Below are 20,868 nucleotides of genomic sequence, written 5' to 3' on the forward strand. Positions count from 1 at the left end.
CAGCCCTAGCTCCAGGTATCTTGTAAACTTGCATGGGCCAAGGGTGCATGGGGCCGGGACATGATCCCTGCCTGAGTCACGAGTTGGCGTCTGCTCTGCCGGGGTCTGTCTCCAGGTAATTTAACCCCACAGTCAACAATGTGGCACAGCGGCGTGGCAGTAAATCAGTAACTGTTTGCCTTTGCCTGTGGTCCCCTCCCTGCCGGGTGTTTATGCAGGAACAGAAGCCGGCGCTCAGCCGCCTGCCCCACTGCCGCGCCTCATGTCACCGCTGACGGCAGTGGGAGTGACACATGGGCAGAGGCCCGGGGTGGCAGGGAGATCATCAAGGCAGCCGTTTTCCCTGTGCCCTCCCGGATGGGGACCTGCTGAGGAGCTGCAGGGACCTGGCCACGCTCAGGCTGGCTGGGATGCTCCCACAGCAGACCCAGGGCCAGCATCGGGATGCCAGGAATGAAAGCAACCTTCTTGCAGCCCAGTGGCCCCTGCAGCAGGGCCAGAGCACAGTGCTGTGTCGGCCAGGGGGGGATGGGGGTGGTAACAGCTTGGAGGTGAGCACACTGCCCACCAGGATGGAGAGGAGGGACCTGCACCATCTCTACCTGTGCTGCACAGGGACAGAGCCCACCTGGACCCAGCAGCAGCTTCTCTAGAGCAGCAGCACTGCTGCCAGTCCCACACCCACCTGTGTCACTGGTCACTGGGGTCACTGGTGTCCCACTGTGACTTGCTGTGGCCCTGTGCTGGTGCTCTCTTTAAGCATCATTGCCCTGGTCTGACCCTGTGACAACTCTGCCCAAGCTGAGGTGACCCCAGCATGGGGTGACCTTGGTGCTGGCAGTGAGCAGCCAGCACTGGGAGGCTCTGAGGGAGGATGCCAGCAACAAGAGCAGCTGGATGACAGTAGATGGGAGCCCAGAAATGGAAGGCTCATGGAAGGAAATGAGGGGAAAACCACAGGGGAAACAGAGAGCTGGTGGGAGCTGTGTGGGCACCAGTGGTTTTGCCCACACTTGTGCCCTAGCTCCAAGGTGCCCAGCTGGTTGCTGAAGGGACAATCCAGCTGAAGCTGCCCCCAGCCAGCTGGAGCACCTGGAGAGGGACCAAGCAAGCTGGCAGCAGGGCCAGCAGCTCCAGCCCACGCAGTTGGCATCGCCTTCTGGGAGACAGGAATGCTTTGGCTCCTGTCCCCAGTGTATGGCATCCAGGATATTGGTGTCCCCACCCTGCCTCTGCCAGGTGCTTCTTTAGCAGAGGCTGAGGATGGCTGTGGGGAGCACAGGGGTCTGCCAGCTGTCCCCATGGCCAGGGAGGATCCTGGCTGAGCACCTGGGATCAGCAGCCCCAAACCAGGCCCCAAAGGCTTGGTTCTGCTGCATCCCTCGGGAGCTGTGCCCACCAGCACTGAGCCTGGTCACAGTGGCTGCACCCAAGCCTTGTGGGTGACCGTGGCTCCTCCATGGCAGCAGGGAAGTGCTGGAGTCACATCACCTGACTGCTGAGTGGTCAATGATTAAAAGGGGCACACTGAGGTGCCCCTGAGCAGTGAGCCAGCCTCCCACTTCTGGCACAGAGCAGGGATAGCAAGGACAGGGATACAGAGGGACACCCCATCTCTGGAGACACCAGTGCCCCTCAGTCAGCAGCACAGGGTCCTCTCACCATGGGCATGGACTGGTGCATGGCCCCTCAGGTCCAGCTGTGCACCTGCTGAGGGCTCCTGCCACACTGCCCCATCCTGCCACAGCCGAGCCCCCCTGCCCACGCTGTCCCTGTGGCGCAGAGCTCGGTGGCCCTGCTGGCATGGCCACAGCTTCAGTGGTGCATGGATGCTCTGGAGCCTGGCATATGCCTGGCTCTGTGCTCTGGGATGGCCCCTACCTGCTCTTTCCATGTGGGACCCCTGCCCCAATCAGCCCAGCAGTGCTCCAGGGGCTATCACAAGGCACCCACCCCAAGCCCCCCAGCACTCACCTTTCTCCTCATCAGCCGTAGGGGCTGCATGCAGCTGGGCACACAGGGCCAGGATGCCCAGGAGCAGAACAATGGTGGTCTTCATGTTGGTGAATGCCAAAGGTATGGATGAGGAGCGCAGGTTGATGGGGTTTATATCTGTGTGGAGCTGGGGAGGGGCCATGCACATAACCTTCGTGTGCCAAAACACTCACTGCTGCTGTGTGTCACAGTTGTGCCCGAGGCAATGACGGCCTGAGAAATTATTTACCTGGCCTTGTCCAGCCCTGGCAACCTGGCTGCAGCAGGGGAAAGGACCCTCAGCACTCTCATGGGGAAAGGGAGATGAGGCCATGGGCTGGGGTCACCCTACAGCCATGGGGAGCCCAGAACTACCCAGCTGTGACAAATCATTAGATGAATTTGTGGGATAGGAACCCAGAGGGGGCTGCTCAGGAAGATGTTCCCCTGGGGGCTGCTGTCCTGGCAGTGTGTTACTGGGGTGACACAGGGCTGTGGGCTGCTGGGCTGTGCCCATCCCATAGACCCAGCACCTGCCTGTCCCAGTCCTGGCCTGGTGCCTGCATCATGCCACGTCCGCTGGTGGAGCCTCAGGGGACAACGGGCTGGGTCCCCGCGGGCAAGCATGGCCTCAGGGGGAGCAGAGCGTGGGAAGCCTCCATGAGACACAAGGCTGGGTGCACCCGTTGCTGAGCACCATTCCTCCGTGGGGACAGGCTGGTGGCTCAGTGCCGACATGTCACTGGCTGCAGACATGTCCCAGCAGATGGGTGCTGTGGCGGGGTCAGCACTGCCTCTCACCTCCCCATGCTCCCACACTGGTGAGAGGTGACCCTGGGATGCCCAAGGTCAAAGGTGTGGGGGGTCACAGGGAGCCCAGCTGAGCATGTGAAGGGGGACCATGCCAAAGGTGAGGTGTGCTCCCTGCTCTCGGGACCCTGCTGTGCTGCCACTGCTGTGTCTGAGCCCTGCTGAGCAGGACCTCTGCTTCCTGCATCCCGTTCCATGCAGACAGGGGCATGGTCAAGGGACTGCAGCCCTGCCGGGGGGCTGTTCGGTGGCTTCTCTCATTGTTGAGCTGTGGCCATGCAGGCACAGCTCTCTGTGCCTCAATGAATGGCAAAGGGCACCTGAAGGTGCTGCCAGCAAGTTGGGCAGAGGCAATCTGACTTGGGGGACAGGGCAGGGGTCTGGCAGGGCTATAGCAAAGCACAGGAGACAGCCAGGGCTGCACTGGGTGGAGAGGGACAGAACCAGGCCTTTTGAGGGGCTGGTGGAAGAGACTTGTCCTGTGCTGGAGCTGGAGAATGGCCCCAGTCGGGGTCCCAGTGTGTGGGGGGACACCAGGGACACGCCCTGTCTGGGAAGTTGTGACAAGGCCAGCCTGCCAGGATGCAGGAATCTGTGCTGAAGCCAATGCGACCTCTGTGACCTCACCCAGGCTTTTACAGCTCAACGATCATACTTTCCCCCTTGGAAATTCCTGTGTGCGTCATCCCTGCTCCGAGCAGCCAAATGCATTTGTTGCTGGCAGAACTCTGTGTCTAAATCAAAAGGAAACATGAGCAGGAACAAGGGGCTTTGAGAACAGCCTGGTCACATGCATGGGGTCCCTTTGCGTGACACCTTTGCCCCAGTGTGGCACGTGCCACAGTGCAGTGGTGGCGATGTGGGGGTCACCTGCCTCTTCCGAGCAGTCCTGGCCCTTTGGCTGGTGCTGGGGGGGGGGGGCTTGCACTCTTCCTGCCCGGCTGCTCTGTGCCCTGTGTGTCACAGCGTGGAGCGGCATCAGCGATGGAGGCACGTGGCAGTGTGAGCCTGGCGTGCCCTCCGCCACCGGGCTGTGGGGCACGGACCCCCTGGGCTGGGCACCCCCCTCCCCACCTGCACCCCCTTCCCTCCCGCAGCTCCTCCCAGCCGGTGCCGGTGCCTCCGGCGGCTCCCCCCGTCCCGTCCCGCCGTGTGTGGCGGCTCGGGGGCCGGTTCCGTCCTGGTCCCGGCGCCGATCCCTCGCGGTGGCCGGCAGAGGAGGCTGTTGCTCCGCCGGAATGGACCGGGAGCGGACCGGGCTCTGCCGGGCTCCGGCAGCGCCCCCCGTCCCCGTCCCCATCCCCGGGGGCGACCCAGCATGAGAAGAATGTGGAGCTGATGGAGCGGGCCCGGAGAAGGCCACGGAGATGCTCCAAGGGCTGGGGCACCTCTGCTCTGGAGCCAGGCTGGGAGAGCTGGGAATGTTCAGCCTGGAGAAGAGAAGGCTCCGTTATGGAGCCTAGGAGTTATGGCACCTTCCAGTGCCTAAAAAGGCCCCAAGGGAGCTGGAGAGGGACTTTGGACAAGGGCATGGAGTGACAGAACAAGGTGGAATGACTTCCCACTGACAGAGGACAGGGTTAGATTAGAGATTAGGAAGGAATTTTTCCCAGTGAGGGCAGTGAGGAGCTGGAACAGGCTGTCCAGAGAAGCTGTGGCCATCTCATCCCTGGAAGTGTTCAAGGCCCAAGCTGGATAGGAGTTGCAGCAACCTGGTCCAGTGGAAGGTGTCCCTGCCCACGTGCTCTTGGACTGCTTGGCCCCGAGCTGGCACCATGGCTGCTGCTGGGTGCTGACATGAAAGTTCCTGTATGTGACACTGTTCCTAGAGCTGGGGGGCTGAGGGACATCAGGCAGGCTCAGGGTGAGCAGGGTGCCCAGCACAGGCAGGGTTCTGCCCACTGCAGCCCCGCTCAGCCCTGCCTTGAGCTGTCCCTCACAATCTGGGGGTTAAACAGCACTGGCTGCCTGAACACTCGCAGGGACTGCTGCTCAACAGCAGCTCTAATAGCCCCTATCCATAATGCAGTGAAGCCAAGACAAGACGCAAGGGTCTAGGCTGGGCTGGTGCTCACGGCTCTGTGCCATGCGTGGCACCCGGCTGGTGGCACGGCCGCGCGTGGTGCCTGGCTGGCGGCGCGGGAAGGCGGCCTCCCAAAATGGGGATTTTATTACAGCCATACATCACAGCAGCGCCTGATGCGGGCGGACGGCGGTGATTTTTCTTCATGGTTTACAGACAAATGAGGGGAAGGAAAATTGATGTGAACTTTGCTATAGCGAGAGGTCGGGCGCGGGCAGGGAGCTGGTTATGGATGAGCCAGGGACTGCTGGGGCTGCCTGTCCCTAGGGCCCCTCCCGGCCCCCTGCTCCAGGCTGGATGGATGGGAGCACTGGCAGAGACAGGGCTGGGAGCATCGTGTCCAGCATGGAGACTGTGCTGCTGCTTCAGGGGTTGGGAGAGCAGGGGCTGCCATCCCTGTGGAGGGATGCCTGGAGGGATGCTCTGCTGCTCAGGGGAACCATGTGAGCAGAGTTATTAATTCCAGCATAGTTTGCCCCTGCAGTGACAGGTGGGCTGCTGTCACTGGCTGCTGGTGAGACCTTGGCTGCTCTTACCACAATTAAAGTTGCCTCCAAACATCACAGTCCTGCCCAGTGTAAGATAACAGCTAATACCCTCCAATAGCAGTTATCAGCTTCTCCATATGGTCCATAAATATTAATACAATTCTAATTAGTTCCTTTAAATACATTGCCTATATAAAATGTTTCCAGGACAATAAATCAGGAGCAGGTTGTCCACTCACCCTGCTCATGCCCATTGCACAGGGACTGATAAACCTCATGGTTTATCATTAACCCCTCCCCTTAGATCCTGGGAGAAGAGGGGCCCAGGTGCAGTGTGTGAGCAGGGAACACCCTGTAACCCTCAGCAGCAGTAATTCTTTGATGTATTTCTCCAGGTGCACCTGGTTTGCATTCCCAGTGATTTGCTCAATACCAGGACCGCCTGTGTCTCATCCTGGCAGATAGTGGCTCTGGACTGATGGCTGTGTGTTGGTGTGCTCCTCTGGAAGATCTGTCCCAGCTGCAGCAGTGCCACATGTCCCCTGGCACAAGGCAGTCCCTGACCTGTGAGGCAGGAGGGTGCCTGGGGTCTGCTGCTCTGTGCAGACCCTGGCCTTCACCCCCACCTCTGATTCTTCCTTCTGGGAGGTGACAGAGGTAACGATCCTGCTCAGAGCTCTCCTGTGAGCTGGAAGAGATAGGATTACTTCAAAGGTGCTGTGTGTGGGGGTGAGTGTGCACACAGGGTGACATTGCTCACTGGGGTGCAAGGGGCACAGAGTGCTGGCTGGGGCACAGGCATTATTTCTGAGGGGAGCATGGCATTCATCCTTCCAGCACTCTGGCTTTGGCAGTACCGGAAAAGAACAAATACCAAACTCATTTGCTTGAGGAGGAATTAATACTGTGTGAAGCCTGAAGCCTGTAGTGGATGATTTAGGAAGTGAATTTAAAATCTCAACACAAATAGATTTTTTTATAAGGTCAGAGGAAAGATTAAACGCTACAGACAAGCACAGCACTTGCCATTTCCAGCATCACTTTCACCATAAATATTTTGGGCTGGAGCTGTCCCTGCGCTGTCCACGTGGGTCTGAGGCTGCTCACCATGGCAGTGCTGGGTGAGCAGGGATGGAGGCCAGGATCACTCACCATCCCCTTCCTTACCAGGCTGCTGCCAGCACATGGAAGCAGCTAGTGATGCTCCATGGTGAGAGAAAGGAGAGGTGATGTGTGTGGTCATGCTGCTGGTGAAACCAGCTGTAACTGCTCCAGCTTGGGCAGGATCTGTTCCCAGACCCCCCCCGGTATTCCTGCCAGTGGTGCAGGGAGATTCCAAACTGTGGTGCTCATCTGGCATGGTGTGTGCCCATTGCCAGTTCCTGGCTCCTCCTCCTGGTGCCTGGCAGCAACCAGGATTGATGGCAAGAGATTTGAAAGGCTCCAAATGTGGAGGTTATAGCACTGAGCCACCCCCATCCATCACTGGCCATTCATTACCAAGTAACACCCTGCACGCTGGGCTGATTTCACACCTTATCTGAACCCAGCAGCTGTGCCCTAAATCCTGAGTGCCGAGACTGTCTGGAGGAATTCGGCTGCCTGTGCTTAAAATTAGTGTTAGCATCTATCATTTCCCTACACCAAATGGCTTTTGTGTCGGCACTTGGCAGCGCTCATCCGTCACCGGGGCTCCAGGCTGCCCAGCACCATGACCTCTCTGTCACTGTCACAGGACCCCTTGTTGGCAAAATGTCACCTAAAGAACAAGTGCAGCAGCTTGGCCTCTCCTTTCAGCTGGCGTGGTTGGCACTGCCAGCAGTGAGGGTGTCCTTTGTCCCCTTGGCAGGGCAGGCACCAACTCTCCCTGTCCCTGCAGCCCCACTGCAGCCAGGCATCTGGCAGGGCACAGCCTGACACATGTCCTCTGGCATGGCGGCTCGCTGCCACAGTGCCATGATGCCAGTACAGCCACGGGGCCGGGTGCCTGTGGCTGCAGTGCCCTCAGCCATTCCTGGTGAGGTGAGCTGCTCCTGCCAGGCTGGTGCTGCCGGAGCTGTCGGCGTGATGAAAAGCCTCCCGCAGCAATGCAGATAACATACAAGCACAGGTCAGGCGAGGCCCCTGTAGCCCATCCATCAGGCGCAGCAGCTACAGGCGCTCCTGGTGCCACCATCTGATGCACGTTATCCGGCACAAATGTGTTTCTTCCCCCAAGGTTAAACGGATGAGTGAGGTTCAGGCGCTGACAGCTCCGCCTGCCCCGCGCCAGCGATAAACGAGCTGCAAGAACCAGAGGGGAAAAAAAAGGTTTGTTTTCTGTCAAACGCTCCTTTTGATGGTGCTGGCATGATGGTGGCAGTGCTGAGATGAGCGTGAGGATGGGACCTGCTCGTGGTGTGGCTGCAGGGCAGGCAGTGATGGCGCTGTCACAGCTGTGTTGGGTGATGGGCAAGAGCAAGGGCTTGGTGAGCTGCTGGAGTACTGAGTGATGCTGGCAGCAGGCACTTAGTGTGCCCTCAGTGTGCTGTCAAGCCATGCAGCATTGGCAGGGATTGGATGGGATGGTGGCGAGCCTGATCCTTCCCAGGGTGCCTGCCTGCTCTGGTTGCTATCCCAGATAGAGTGCCAGGTGGGGATCCCCCACCCTTTGCAGTGTCCCTGCCAGGCTGCTGTTGCCCTGCTCAATGTCACACTCAGAGCCTGTCAACGTGAAAAAAGGTTTGCAGGCGATAAGCGATGGGGTTGCGGCCGCGCCGCCCGCGCGTGATTTACTGCGGCGTCGCTAACGGAGCGCAGATTTTTCTTAATCTAAATTGAAAACTACTCAAGTAGAAAAATAATTTCATTGCTTCATCCTGAAGGGGCGGGGGAGAGGGAGGGGAAGAGCTGTGCCAGGGCAGGCAGGGCCACAGCTGCCTGCACCCTCTGCACCACCATTCCCCATGGCCTTGGGCAGCTCCTGCACTGGGGACATGCAGCAGCTGCTCCAGCTCAGCCAGAAAGACTGGGTTGTGTGGGGAGGGGGCAGCTGCCAGGACTTAGCTCTGGGGTGTCAGGGCACACCCAGTCCCCGCTGGGATGCAGCCCCCCAGTGCAGGTTGATGCTGGCACAGGTGGGGATGTGCAGCCTCACAGATAGATTGGTAATTTGGAGCACGAGTGAATTCTGGGAGCATTTGCTGAGCTGGATAATAACGTGCCCAGTGAGCTGCATCCCATGCATGCTGCCAAATTAAAGAAATTTTTTTCTCCTTTAATTTAAAAGTCACCGTTGGGAAATCTCCACTGGCCGCAGCAGTGATTTCCCCTAGGCTGCCTTTCTGGAGAAATCTTTAATTTTGATTGTCACACTTTGTGGAGTTTATCTCAGGGAAGCAGAGCCATAAATAAGGTGCTGCTTCACCACCCAGCCTCCAACTGTACCAGGATAGTGAGTGGCATTGCCACAGGTGGGGAGCAGAGACAGTCTGACCACAGGCACCCTCTCCCCTTGCACCTTCCTCTTCCCTCCCCCTCCAGCCCCATCTACCCTCAGCTCAGTGCCTGGCTTCTCACAGCCTGATTTCACAGGTCAGCAACCTTTAATTACCCGGGCCTGTCCCCACCCCTCCCACCAAATGATTCACAGGTTCATGAAAATCTCATTAACCATGAGACCACAGCTGGGTTCCCATGCTGGCACTGGAGCCCTCCAGCTCCTGCCGTGCTATGGGCTCAGCCAGTGCTGTGCCCTGGCATCCAGCACCACGGGAACCCAGGACCAAGCATGCAGGGATCCTGGTCAGGAGCTGTGCCAGCCTTTCAGGGTGGGAAGGTGGCACTGGAGAGGGAGGGCACAGGCTGTGTTTTGCTCCGTGCTTACACCTTCACAGCCCCAGCTCAGCTGGTCACGGTGCTGTGGGGCTGGAATGGGTGTCATGGTCAGACTGGGGAGGTGGCAGCTCCCAGGGCTTCCCCAGCACCTCCGGGGAATCAGGACACAACCCTGATAAGGGGCCTGTCCTCTCCCTCCTGGGGCCTGGGGAGGGCATCTCCCAGCAGCTCTGGAGCAATTAAGAAGTGGGAAGGGATTCAGGCAGCTCCCTTCGGCACGGAGCCGGCACAGCAGTGCCGGGTGAGCTCAGGAAAGGTTACACCATTTGCATTTTACCCTTCAGTAATTCCAACACTTACGGGTGCAATTAAGCAGCAGCCTGGTGTTATGAAGCTATCAGGGCGGAGAGACCTGAATCCCAACGATCCTGTGTGCGTGCCTGTCCCAGACTGCTCCATCTGTCTGCCGTGACACTGCCGCGATGCCAGCGGCTCGCAGAGATGGGCTGTGATTCCATCTCATGCCCATTGTCCCCTTGCTGTTGGCTCAGCCCTGTCCAGGCACCTGGGTTTGGTACTCTCAGAGGGTGAGCACATGGAGGGGGAGTGAGTGTTCGGATGGTAGAGCAGGTCCAGGCTTGCACCATGCTCGTCACTACAACAAAGCATCTGATCTGATGGTGCCCTCCAAAGAACAGCCCCTGGCCTGCTTTGTTTAGTGTGTGACCCCCTGACGGAGCAGAGCTGGATGGACCACAATGTCTGTGCCAGTGCCAGTGGCACATCTCTAGGGGGTCCTCAATGTTTGGTGGCCCCTACCCTCTGTGGGAGGACAGGGGCTCTGTGGCCATCCTCCTTCCCTGCTTCAGTGGGACAGCAGGCTGGGAGAACTGCTGCCTTCCCCTTTAAGCATCATCCCAGCTTAATTCGATGGTTTTGAGTCCTGGCTCGTGATTTCTGCAGCAATTTGGGCTGAGATTTCTCTCTTTCCCTCCATTATCCACTCTGATTAACTCAGCTGGCCCTGTCAGCTCCCATTCCGGTGCGGGGAGCCCTGTGAGAGCCTGTTAAAATGCATGAGCCTGTGGCAGTCGCTCCACTGCCCAGCCAGGCTGAACCGAGGCAAGGGGCTGCAGGCAGCAGGGCTGTGGTGGGGAGCTGGGGACTGTGGGGGTCCAGGGATGGGGTGCAGGTGCTGTGGGGGTGCCAATGTCCCCCTCTGTCAGCATGGAGGCGTACTGGCCAGAGCTGAGCCAGGGGGGACCCTGTGGGGTGCAGGACCCAGTTACCCCCACATGCCAGGCTGTTGGGTGGCTGAATCTTCCCCCATGCAAAGGCTCATTTCCCATTCCAGCTCTGACTTGTTCCCTTTTTCTCATTTTAATAAAGACGAAAGCATCCGGAAACGCGGCTGCACCCGCCAAAGAGCGAGATCTGACATAATTAAAAAGTGGCTTCAATCAGGCTGTTTTCCTAATGGTTTGTCATATCAGCCCACACGGCCCTGCACCCCCCGGTGCTCCCAACCCCCTGAGGCATCATTTACATTTCTTAATAACCCCTCATTAATATTCATGACGTGGGGAGGGTAATAACGGCTGAGTGCACACCACTAATTCAATTTCAGCGAGCCTCAGTGTGTTTAGTTAATCACTGGGGGACCTGGGTTACTCAGTACAATTATTTATTCAGAATTAGATCTCGAGGCATCTGGGTTGAAACCTGAACTCGGAATAAAATTAAACCAGGATTCTCCTCCTCTCCTCCTCCCACCTCTGCTCCCATCCATGGTTCTGAGCATCCCCTGCAGCCCTGCTTTGCTGGGATGGGATCTGGTGTTCCATGCTGAGACCATTGCATAAGCCCCATCGGCAGCTGCTGCTGGCTGTGCCTATCCAGGGAAAAGTGTCAGGACAGGCCTGGGGTCATGGTCAGTCCTGAGGGTGGTACCCCATCCCCTGTGGAAGGTGGGTGCCTGGGAAGAGGAAGCCAGGAATCCTTGTTCTCCTGACCAAGCCAAGTCCCAAGGTTTGCTCCAGCCCATCCAGAGCGTTCAGCCCCTTATGCAGCTGCATGTTCCGCCTGGGAGAGGCTGGTGCCAGCGCCATGCAGCACCCACCACCTGGAGAAGCTGCTCATCTCCGTCCTTCATTTATTTCCTTGAGAGCTTTTTAAATACTTTGATTTTGCTCCTGGTTTTGCTTTTTAATTCAGTATTTTGTCCCTGTGCTCCAACTCACCTTATTGGATAAAAATTCTGTTATTACATCGTGCCCTGTAGGACTGGATGAGAATTTGGCTTCCCAGGCAGCAATGTGGTGCCTGGGTTCTTCAAATTCCTGATTTTGGATATTTTTTTTTTTTTTTTTTTTTTTTTTTTTTTTTTTTTTTGGGTGTTGCTCCTGGCCTTTGAATCCTGTCAGGGAGGTGAATTGAACATTTTCTATCCCATTTTTTAACAAGAAGCTCGAGGCAAAGGTGGCGTCCTCGCTCGCTGTGCTCAGGTTGGGGCTTTTCTTGTCACTGGTGGTTTTTGCCTTCCCCCAGCTCCTCCCAGAGCTGTTCCACTCACTGGGAATGAGGTGGAGGGGAAGCCTCGGGGCAGGAGCAGCTCATCATATTCTCTGTGTCTATGGATGGTCAGTTCTTATCCCTACTTGTTGTGCTTATCCCTGGGTGGGAGTCAGGCTTCCCGGTAGCTGAATCCCATTCCCAGTATGTGCCAGTACCCCTCCAGTGTCTCCAAATGTGGAGGTTTCACAGCTGGGGAATTATCTGAATGCTCAATACCCCAAAGCCAGACGAGCTAATAATTATCTTCTATTTATCTCATCTTTAACATGCAGATTTGTTGAGTTAATTTCGCCATGACCGATCTCCTATATTTTCTTGAAACAATGGGGGATGCGAGGGACTCCTTCAAAAACATTATATATTTTTTTAATTTTCTGAGATTTCTCAAACCAGACTCCTGCTGAGATAACTGCTTAATAGTTGTGATCATGATGAAAAATTATTTTAGCTCAAAACTGTTTTTTAAAGCACAGTTGAAATAAATTCAGTATGATTTTGGCTGAGTTGACGCTTTCCTAATTATTCTTATTTGTTAAATTGAGAAATGCCTCAATCTGGGTTTCTGCATCTTGTGGAATTACAGAGCGATTTGTCACGACCTCAGCAAGCAGAGGGGCCGTCACGCCGCTGCTGCCGCGCTCAGGGCCCGGTTATTGGCGTGTTTTCAAGGTGACAGCGGTTAATGACGCCGGGTATAAATAGAAATGTGTTGTCAATAACCGCTGGCAGCGCCTTTGCAAGGTTATGGAAAACGTGGCCCGTAAAACGCTGATTCCCGCTGGCCCGGGGGCAGCGCTCGGGGGCTCTGCCGGGTGTCGCTGCCCCCGGGGCACAGCGGGGACGGGCCCGCCGTGGCACCGGCTGCTCGGGGCAGGGCGGGCCCTCCTGTCTCCGGGGTACATCGGGGTTTCATTCTCTCCCTGCCCTGTGCCAAGGGGCACCGGGGGACAGGCGGGAGGTCCCCGAGCCCAGCCTCGGGACCCGTGAGGGGCGGGGGTGGCCCCGGCAGCCTCGCACCCGTTCGCGACAGCCCCGCGCTGCTTTACGGCGGTGTGGCGCCTCCCGCCTCTCCCTTTCCGGCACGGCCCACCCCGCCTCGCTTTCCGGCAGTGTGGCGCCCCGCCACCCGGCCTGCGCTGCTGCCTTACGGCAGGTGTCGCATGCCCCCGGTGGTTTGCGACAGGTTCCCGGTGGCGGGGCCCGGTGGGTGCGATGGACGTGGGGGAGCTGCTCAGCTACCAGGTGAGCTGGGGAGGTTGGGCCGTGCTGGGGGTGTCGCGGCCCCCTGTGCGGAGGTGACCTCGTCCGTGGCCACGCTGCGGCGGCAGCGGTGCTGCTCCAGCTCCGGTGCGGCCGCGGGCCTGGGGTGGCCGCTGTGCGGGGCCTCACCGGCCGCACTCGCACGGGGACTGGTTAAATTGCCGCTAAGTTTTGGGGGTCTCTCCCCTTCTTCGGAGCGGCGCTGCCCGGTAGGAGCCGATTACCGGGGGCTCCGCGGCTTTGCCGGTGTCGGTTCGGCCACAGATGGGCAGATTGTGCCCGCCTGAGCTGGAGCGGAGCCTGAGCCTCTTCCGTGGCTGTTCTAGCGTGTCTTTTTCTCCCTGTTTTATGACAAAACCTATTTAATTTCATTTTTATCAAAATATGTTTTAAAAAGTTTTCCTTATAAAAGTTTTCCTTTACTCAGAGCATTTTCTTCCCTTGCCCTGCGGTCACTGATGGCTCGTTGTGTGCAGGTATTGAGTGGTTTATAGTCCCGGAGCAGATTTTAGGTGTTCCTGTGAAACAGGGAATGAGGGCATGACCTGCAGTAACATTTTGACACTTTGTCTGGGATATAGCCGGGCTTTGTTTCACTTCTCAGCCCGGCTGCAGCCGTGGGGTTTCCATGGGTGAGGAAAACACCCCGAGGCATTTTCAGCCGTGTAGGTGTGGCCAGGTCTACTCCGAGCTGAGAGCACAGAATTCCTGGTGGAACTCGGTGCCCTCCTGGTGTTCCTGAGTCCGTGGGGCACAGAGGTGAAGGGAGTGTCTTGCTGATCACTCCATGCTTGTGCTTTGGGAATGTGGTGTTTGGAGATGCTTGGGGGAAAAGGGGAAGTTGCTGTTGGGTTTGAGAAGTTTCTCAGCAGTTTTCCCAATGGTATTGAAGTTTCTGGGGCAGTCTGTCTTTGAGAGCTCCACTGGATTCTTCCTTGATAATCTCCAGGATGTTTCCTTCTGTGGATTGCTCTGTCTCAAACATCCCTTCACATCCTGCTGCATCCAACAGCACAACCCTGCTGCTCTGAGATCCACTCTGCCTCTGTATTTCTCTATCTTTTTCAAATGTGATTTCTCAACATCAAATTACAATTCTCATTTCTTACGTTCCTATGATTCTTTGGCTTTCTCCACCCCATCTAGGGCTTAGCAATGTCATCCCTTACATGTCTGGCATGCAGGTTAAGACACAGAGAGGTAAACTCAAACGAACTTTGTAATTTTTTAAGCAAGTTCCAGTTTGGGGTTTTGTTAGGTGGTTTTTCTCTTGCTCTCAGAATGTGAACTCCCTAGGATTCCCTTCACTCTGGAAGGAAGTGTCCATCCACTTTGCTTGGCTCGCTTGGATTTTGTGCAGCTTTCCCTTGGATGAGCTTTCAGCACGGGCAGGGGGTGATTGCTTGTGACAGTGGGGGGCTCTATTCTGTCAAGGTAAAGAAGTGCTGCTTAGCTGCAGGGTATCTAAATTTTAATTCCATTTCTTGCTGCTAAAATTGTTCTTAGCTGTGGGGAAAAGCATTCTGCAGCTTTCAGCCAACTGCTGAAATAGTTCCTGAAGGATTTGTCCTGGCTCTGTGCTCTCCTGGGCTCTCAGCTGAATGCAGGTGGTTCTTGTGTCACCGGCTGGGGTGATGCTTTAGTGAGCATTGGAAATCAGTGGTGCTGAGTTCAGACCTCCAGAACTGGGTACAATGGTGGGTACAGGTGAAAAAAGTGGAGGAGCAGCAAGCAGGCAAATAGCTCTGGTTCTGAGAAAATGAGATTCCCTTCTGTGAGGGCATTTCCTGGGAGCTGGGGAAAAATAGTTGGAAGCAGCAGATTTCACTGCCTCCCATCCTGTGGGTCAGGCTCTGCCTTTGGGGAGGGTGGCTTGAAGAAGATGGCCAGGGGAGGGTGGTTTGGCAACTCCCCCAGCAGCTCCTGGCCTGCTCCAGCCCTGGATTTGGGAGCTTCCTTGCTCTGGGCTGGGCTGTGGGCTGGCTCAAGGTCTCCTTGGCTGTCCTCATTGCAGGGATGGTACCGGCTGGCAGGGAGGTGGTGTGATGCCTCAGCTCTCTGATTTTAATCTCTTGCTGCAAATGAGTTGGTCTTCTTAACCTCCCTCAGCACAACCCAAAATAATGGCTTTCCTCTTACACTGTTTTGAATTTTCTCCTCTAAATGTGTAATCTGTGCCCTTGCTTCGGCAAGAAGATATTCTCCCTCAGAGCCAAACTTGGCGTGGAAGACTGCAGGCACTGTGCCACCAATTCAGCACCAAGTGTCTGCCAGAACGAGAAAAGAAACCTCTTGCAACAAAAAAATACAATTAAACAGCACCTGGCCGTTTATCCAAAGCTCAGGAATCCATAAACTTTACGTGTTGCTGCAAAACAGTTGCAGATGGTCTAAAGTGATGATTAAATATTGCTGCTGTTTGCCCAGATCCTCCGTGTTTGGTCTCTGATTACAGAGGGTAATTAAGAGGACAATGCCAACTCCGGGGCTATTCAGAGTCTTCTTTCAGTTGTCTTGGGAAGGAATAAGGGAGGTTATTTGAATTCTCATTAACGGCAGATTTCATCGGTGTGAGTGATCATTGCAAAGCACTGATTGTCAGTAAGATCAAGTAGCAGAGGAAGCAGTAACTGCTGGGGTGAGATCTGCCTTCAGCACACTGGCTGATCTCCCCGGGGTCTGTCAGGGTTCAGTGCAGGGTGTACAGGGATGGATCTCTGTGTATCATAATTTCTGCTGCTGGTATGGATAATTTGCTGTCAATTTGCAATGTAATGGATGCATCTGATGGTAGGGGCAGCTCAGCTGAGCTGGGTGTTGGCGACTCACAGCATTATTACCCCAGTAGTTCCTCTGCTGCTGGCAGTTAAAACAAGGAGCTGACGTTAGCTCAGCTGTCTGCCTCATCCCTTGGGTCTGCTCCTGGGAGTGCAGCCCCATGCTGCCAGAGCTGTCTTGGTGCTCTCACAAGGTTGGCAAGTGAAGCTCTAGTTTACTTCTCAGTGTATTGTCTTTGACCACCAAACCAGGGGGTGTCAAGAAAGATCCCTGTCCTGCGCTTCCCTGATGTGTTCCTTGGGTGGTTTAGAGCCTCACAAGGGAGGCTGGAGGGCACAGGGGTTCATTCCCTCTGAAATTAATAATCTGTATTCATGTGGGTACAGTGTGCACCTGTCATTGCATTTGCCTCAAATTGTGTGATTTTGGAGCTCTTGGGTCTTTGAGATTTCTGATTTTCCTGGGGTACCAGTTCTTCCAGATTTTAGCACTCAGATCCTGCACCATTTAGAAATGCTGTGTGTCATGCCTCAGGAAGAAAAAGCATGGGAAAGTGAGATTGATCGTAGCCTGGTTTATCACAAACATTGGAAACAAAATTAGGAAGTCATTGAAGATTCCTCTGGAGATTATGATCCCAAACTGACAGCTGCTGTGCTGCTTTCTGAGTGGCTCTTTGGAGCAGCCTGGGATGTGGGCATAGAAGCTGCATCATTTATGAAGATTTATTTCAGATTTTATTAACAAAAAATTTCTGAGCTTCACCGTAATGACGTTACTTACAAAACAGATACCTTAGTAATATGAAACTCCTGAGTATTTCCTGAGTAATATGAAACTACTGAGACCTCTCTAAACCTTCCTTATGTTTGGCAAAGGCTGAAGCAATCAGGATTCTGAGAAATGTGTGTTCTGATTTTGTGGTGTACTTAACCCTGATATTAATGTGCAATCACTGCTTGGAGGGAGCCCAGGGGCGCTGGCAGATTATTGTGCTTTGATTTAGGACATTGTTTCCCTGTTCCTCATGTGACATGTGGCTGATGCTGCTCCTGCTGCCCACACTGAGGTCAGGCTTGGCCTTACCCCAGACCAGGACCTGTGTCAGGTGTGTCAGGGGAAAGTCTGTACCAAAGGCTGGGCCCCAGGGAGTGTCTGTCAGCTAACAGACAGAACCAGTACAGGAGGACAAGAGAAAGATAATCCTCCCGTTCCCAATTACCAGCTTCTGTTTACTTTATCATATTTTATAAACAGTAGCTTTTTTTAAACCCTTTTGTATTCATTGGTTTTTGTGTGGTGCTATCAGTGTTAGATTTAAATGAAAATGCCTGCTGAATAAATTACTGTGAATGCCTGCATTCATCAGGAACAGAATTAAGCTTAGCTAACATAGCAATTGAAAAATGCTTTTCTTGTGCATTTTCAAATGAATTCTAACTTCTTACCAGATTCACCTTAGCACGGCTAAGTAAAAAACCCCACATTTTGTTTATCAAATGATTAACTTTCTCTTTTCTACCAGAAAGGCAGAACTTGTGCATGATGTCTGTGAAGCTGTGGAATTGGTTAAATAAATGTGTTTGGACATAATCTGTGTGTTTGCTGAGCGAAATGCACCAGGCTCGGTGCAGCAACCTATGAGCTTAATTCTTGCTAGTTGGTAAGAGTCCTTTGCAAAACACAAATGCAAACCCTAGATGAAAATCAATGAACAGAAAGTAATGCCTGCCTTAAATCAGTTGTTCATGACTGTGCATCTCTTGTGGAATGAGCAGGACCCAGGTGTTCCACTCAGGCCTTGGTTTCTTGGCTTTAATAAGTGCTGGTTGGGAACAGCAATGTTCTTAGCGAGGTTTTTGCATAACATCAATAAGGAGAGGCAAAGCCTTAATGCCTGCTTAATAGCGTTTGCCCGAATTCAATTACTGCCTATTGCCAGGCTCTGGCAGCGTTAATGATCACACACGGGGCACTTCCCTGATTTATCATAATGATTCTGCTATGATTCTGCTCCGTGGTACAGAGCCTCCCCCAGCAATGCATAAATACCAAAAAGGGTAAAATAATTGAGATGGAAGCAAGAGTGTAAATTCTGATTTTGAGGATTGTGTACTCAGAGGAAATGGGGATGGTTTCATGATGGAGTTTTGGTTTAGGTTTTGTTTTGGGATGCAATCCCTTCCTATGGCACATGACTTTGCATCTGATAGACCCCCTGCTCCCTCAGCCTCTCATTACACCTCAGGCTTGCCAGGGGCTTTGGTCCTTTTTAATGTTTTGAAATGAGAGTGAGGTTTGAGATTCCCATTCCAAATTAGGAACATCCATGGCAAATCTTGTTGAAATTTAGATGTAAATTTTGGGATTTATGTCACTAATTGCTGTATTTGTGTTTATGACATTAATCTGGCAAAGATGGTTTAGGATGGTCTTACCAAGGAGTGAGTGGAAGGACATAGGAAGGGCAGGGCCCCTTGTGACATCAAGGACATTGAGTAAGGAGTATGCATTTACTGAAATTTTTTCCTTGGATGATGTCATTTAGAAGAGCACCTTTTCCTTATTCTTTTTATGGGTTTGCTGGTTGCTCTGGGAGCGTTTGAATTATTAGTTGTTGTCAATGACACATTTGTTTCCAAATGGATCTATGTGAAATTATATTTTAATGTACCTAGAAGATAAGTAATAGGAATCTGCTTAAAAAAAACCCCAATCCACAAAACCCTCCAAGCAAATAAATTTTTCATCTCACAGAATCTCTGGGTATGCTTCCACGTCATGGCTATTGAATTATGAGCTGAGTAACTGCTTTAAAAGTGCATGGAGGCACTTTAGAAGGGTTTTAAGTCGGGAATGTACCATCTGTAATGGAAATGGCAGAGAAGATATAGAGAGAAAGGAGACAGATAACAGAGCTTGAACAGGTTTGCCTGGGAGCGAGCAGATACAGCTCTGATTTGTGCTAATGTGTTGTCTGGGAAACTTGATTCTGCGTCTTCCCTGAAGTGGTGACAAGGTGGTAACCCTGTAAAAAGGTGATCCCAGCTAGGCTGCTGTCTGGCCTGCTTCTTAACTATAATTAACTCCTCATGTGCTTTTTGGGGCTGGCTGGGGGGGGGTGGGGTATTTTTTTATGTCTCCTGAAAGCAGCATTTTCTCCAGAGCAGATGATTTACCAGCTTGTCATTGGGCTGTGCCACTGGTGCAGTGTGTGGCAGAACTGGAACCACAGCTGGATTCCCTTGGGAGCCTGGAAGGTTTATTACCTTCTGCAGCCCAAAAGTTCCCAACCTGCCAGGAAGCTGGAAATTCCATCTTGATGCTCACACTAGTGCCAGACCTGGCAGGAGAATGACGCTGTCGCATATTTCATCTGCACCTTTCTTTGGATCAAACATGAGAAGGATCTCAGTCCCACATGAAAGCAGGGCCTGTGTTAATGGAAGCCTGGTGTGACTTTTGCCATTTTAGACAAAGGGTCACACAGGGCAGAAGAGCAGGGGCTGCCTGCCAGGTGATGTTTTATAAATTAAGATGGACATGTGTTAGACCTAATGAGGTTACAAAATCAACTACCAGGGGACTTGAGCAGTGATGTAGAGTAAAAGTATTTTTGTTATTATTTTATTATTCTTGCAACATACACTCCTCTTAAATAGTAAAGAATTAAGCTTTGTTTTGCTGTAGTTATAGAGCATAGAGTACTCCTGTTCCAGCTTGGTTGTCCTTCAAAAATGTGAGAGACCAAATTTAATGTCCTTGTAGCTTTTGAAGGGAAAGTTTTTTCTTCTGTTGTAAATGCTTTTATCCCTTTCTGCCTGAATGAAAACATGGGATTAGGATTAATGGACTTCTTGTCCTTGGCAAATTACCTTTAATTTTGACAATCAACTAGAAATAGTGGAATAAAATAATAGGTTGTTCCAAGCAAACCATGATGGTTTGGGCACTGTTTAATCCAGTGCCAAGCCCCTGCAGAGCTGCAGCAAGCAGCAGTCCTCCTTGTCCTACCTACTCTGAGTTGGGCTGATTCTGCTTTTACTTGTCATCAAACTTCAGACTGAAGGATGGGGGTGAACTGGGAGGCACACAGGAATTCAATATAGTCTTGTATACATTGTGGGTAAAAAATTATCATTGCCTGCTGTCTGCTGAGCATATCAGTCTGCTGGCTGTGAAATGTGGGGTTGTCTGAGCTGAGTCAGCAGATTGGGGTTCCTTGATGGGCAGCTGTGCCCCACTGAGCAGGGCTGCTTGGCCACTCCTTGTCTGTGCACTCCTTGTCCTTGCTGTCTATGAAGATATTTTCCCATGAATTGTGTTCATAGATCAAAGAAAGTAGGATGTTGACACAGCTCTTGGCAGAGGCATTCATCTACTCATGTGATGTTCCACTTCACTAAATTAATTTCCAGTTTTCAGAGTTGTTAAGTGTCGTGTAAGCAAATCTTTTAAACTTGTAAGAATTTCCTCAGTATGGTTTGTAATATTGGTATTCTGGTTTGCAAGGGTCACTAAACACTTACATTCATTCACCTTTTATTTCTGTGACTTCAGCCTAACAGAGGGACAAAAAGACCCCGTGATGAAGAGGAAGAGGAAATCAAAGCACGTCGGAAACAAGCCAGTGCCCGAGAGCATGGCCGTCACAGGGAAGAGGAGTCTGCTGCCCTGGAAGAAACTGATGATGAGAAGAAGAAACTCCTTCAGATAATTGAGAGGGATGGAGAAGAGGAAGATGAGGAAGTAAGTCCTCTGGGAAAGGAGAGGCAGTGGAAATAACCAAACGCTAAATCCCTTCTCTGTGATTCCCATTTCTTGCCATGTAGGTGGTGAGGCTTAACGTGATTTTTCTGTGCTCGTACAGCTTCAGGTTGTGGGTTTGCTTTCCTGCCCTGCGGAGTGTTCATTAATTTCAAATTTCTCAAATATATCAGCTGAGGATTTAAAGTGGGGACAAAAGGGAGAAGGCTTTCAAGTCTAATCTCTGTTTGGTCTGAGAATACCCAGATCACCTTCTAAAGTATATTTTTAGGAAACAGTTTCTGTGTTCTAACCAATTTCCTGACTATTGTTCTCATC

At 53.0% G+C, this 20,868-nt stretch overlaps 1 protein-coding gene across 1 annotated transcript in view; it reads left to right on the forward strand.

Moving 5' to 3' along the window:
* Positions 1 to 12,866: 12,866 nt before the first annotated feature.
* Positions 12,867 to 20,868, forward strand: part of CTNNBL1 (catenin beta like 1) — a 47,363-nt gene continuing 39,361 nt past the window's right edge. Inside the window, exons 1-2 of the mRNA XM_066561417.1 lie at positions 12,867 to 12,987; positions 20,344 to 20,532. Of these exons, the coding sequence (XP_066417514.1) occupies positions 12,958 to 12,987; positions 20,344 to 20,532 (219 nt within the window). The 5' untranslated portion in view covers positions 12,867 to 12,957. The remainder of the gene's footprint in view (positions 12,988 to 20,343; positions 20,533 to 20,868) is intronic.

This window comes from Molothrus aeneus, chromosome 17, assembly GCF_037042795.1.
Source record: "Molothrus aeneus isolate 106 chromosome 17, BPBGC_Maene_1.0, whole genome shotgun sequence".
In the NCBI taxonomy this organism is placed as follows: Eukaryota; Metazoa; Chordata; class Aves; order Passeriformes; family Icteridae; genus Molothrus; species Molothrus aeneus.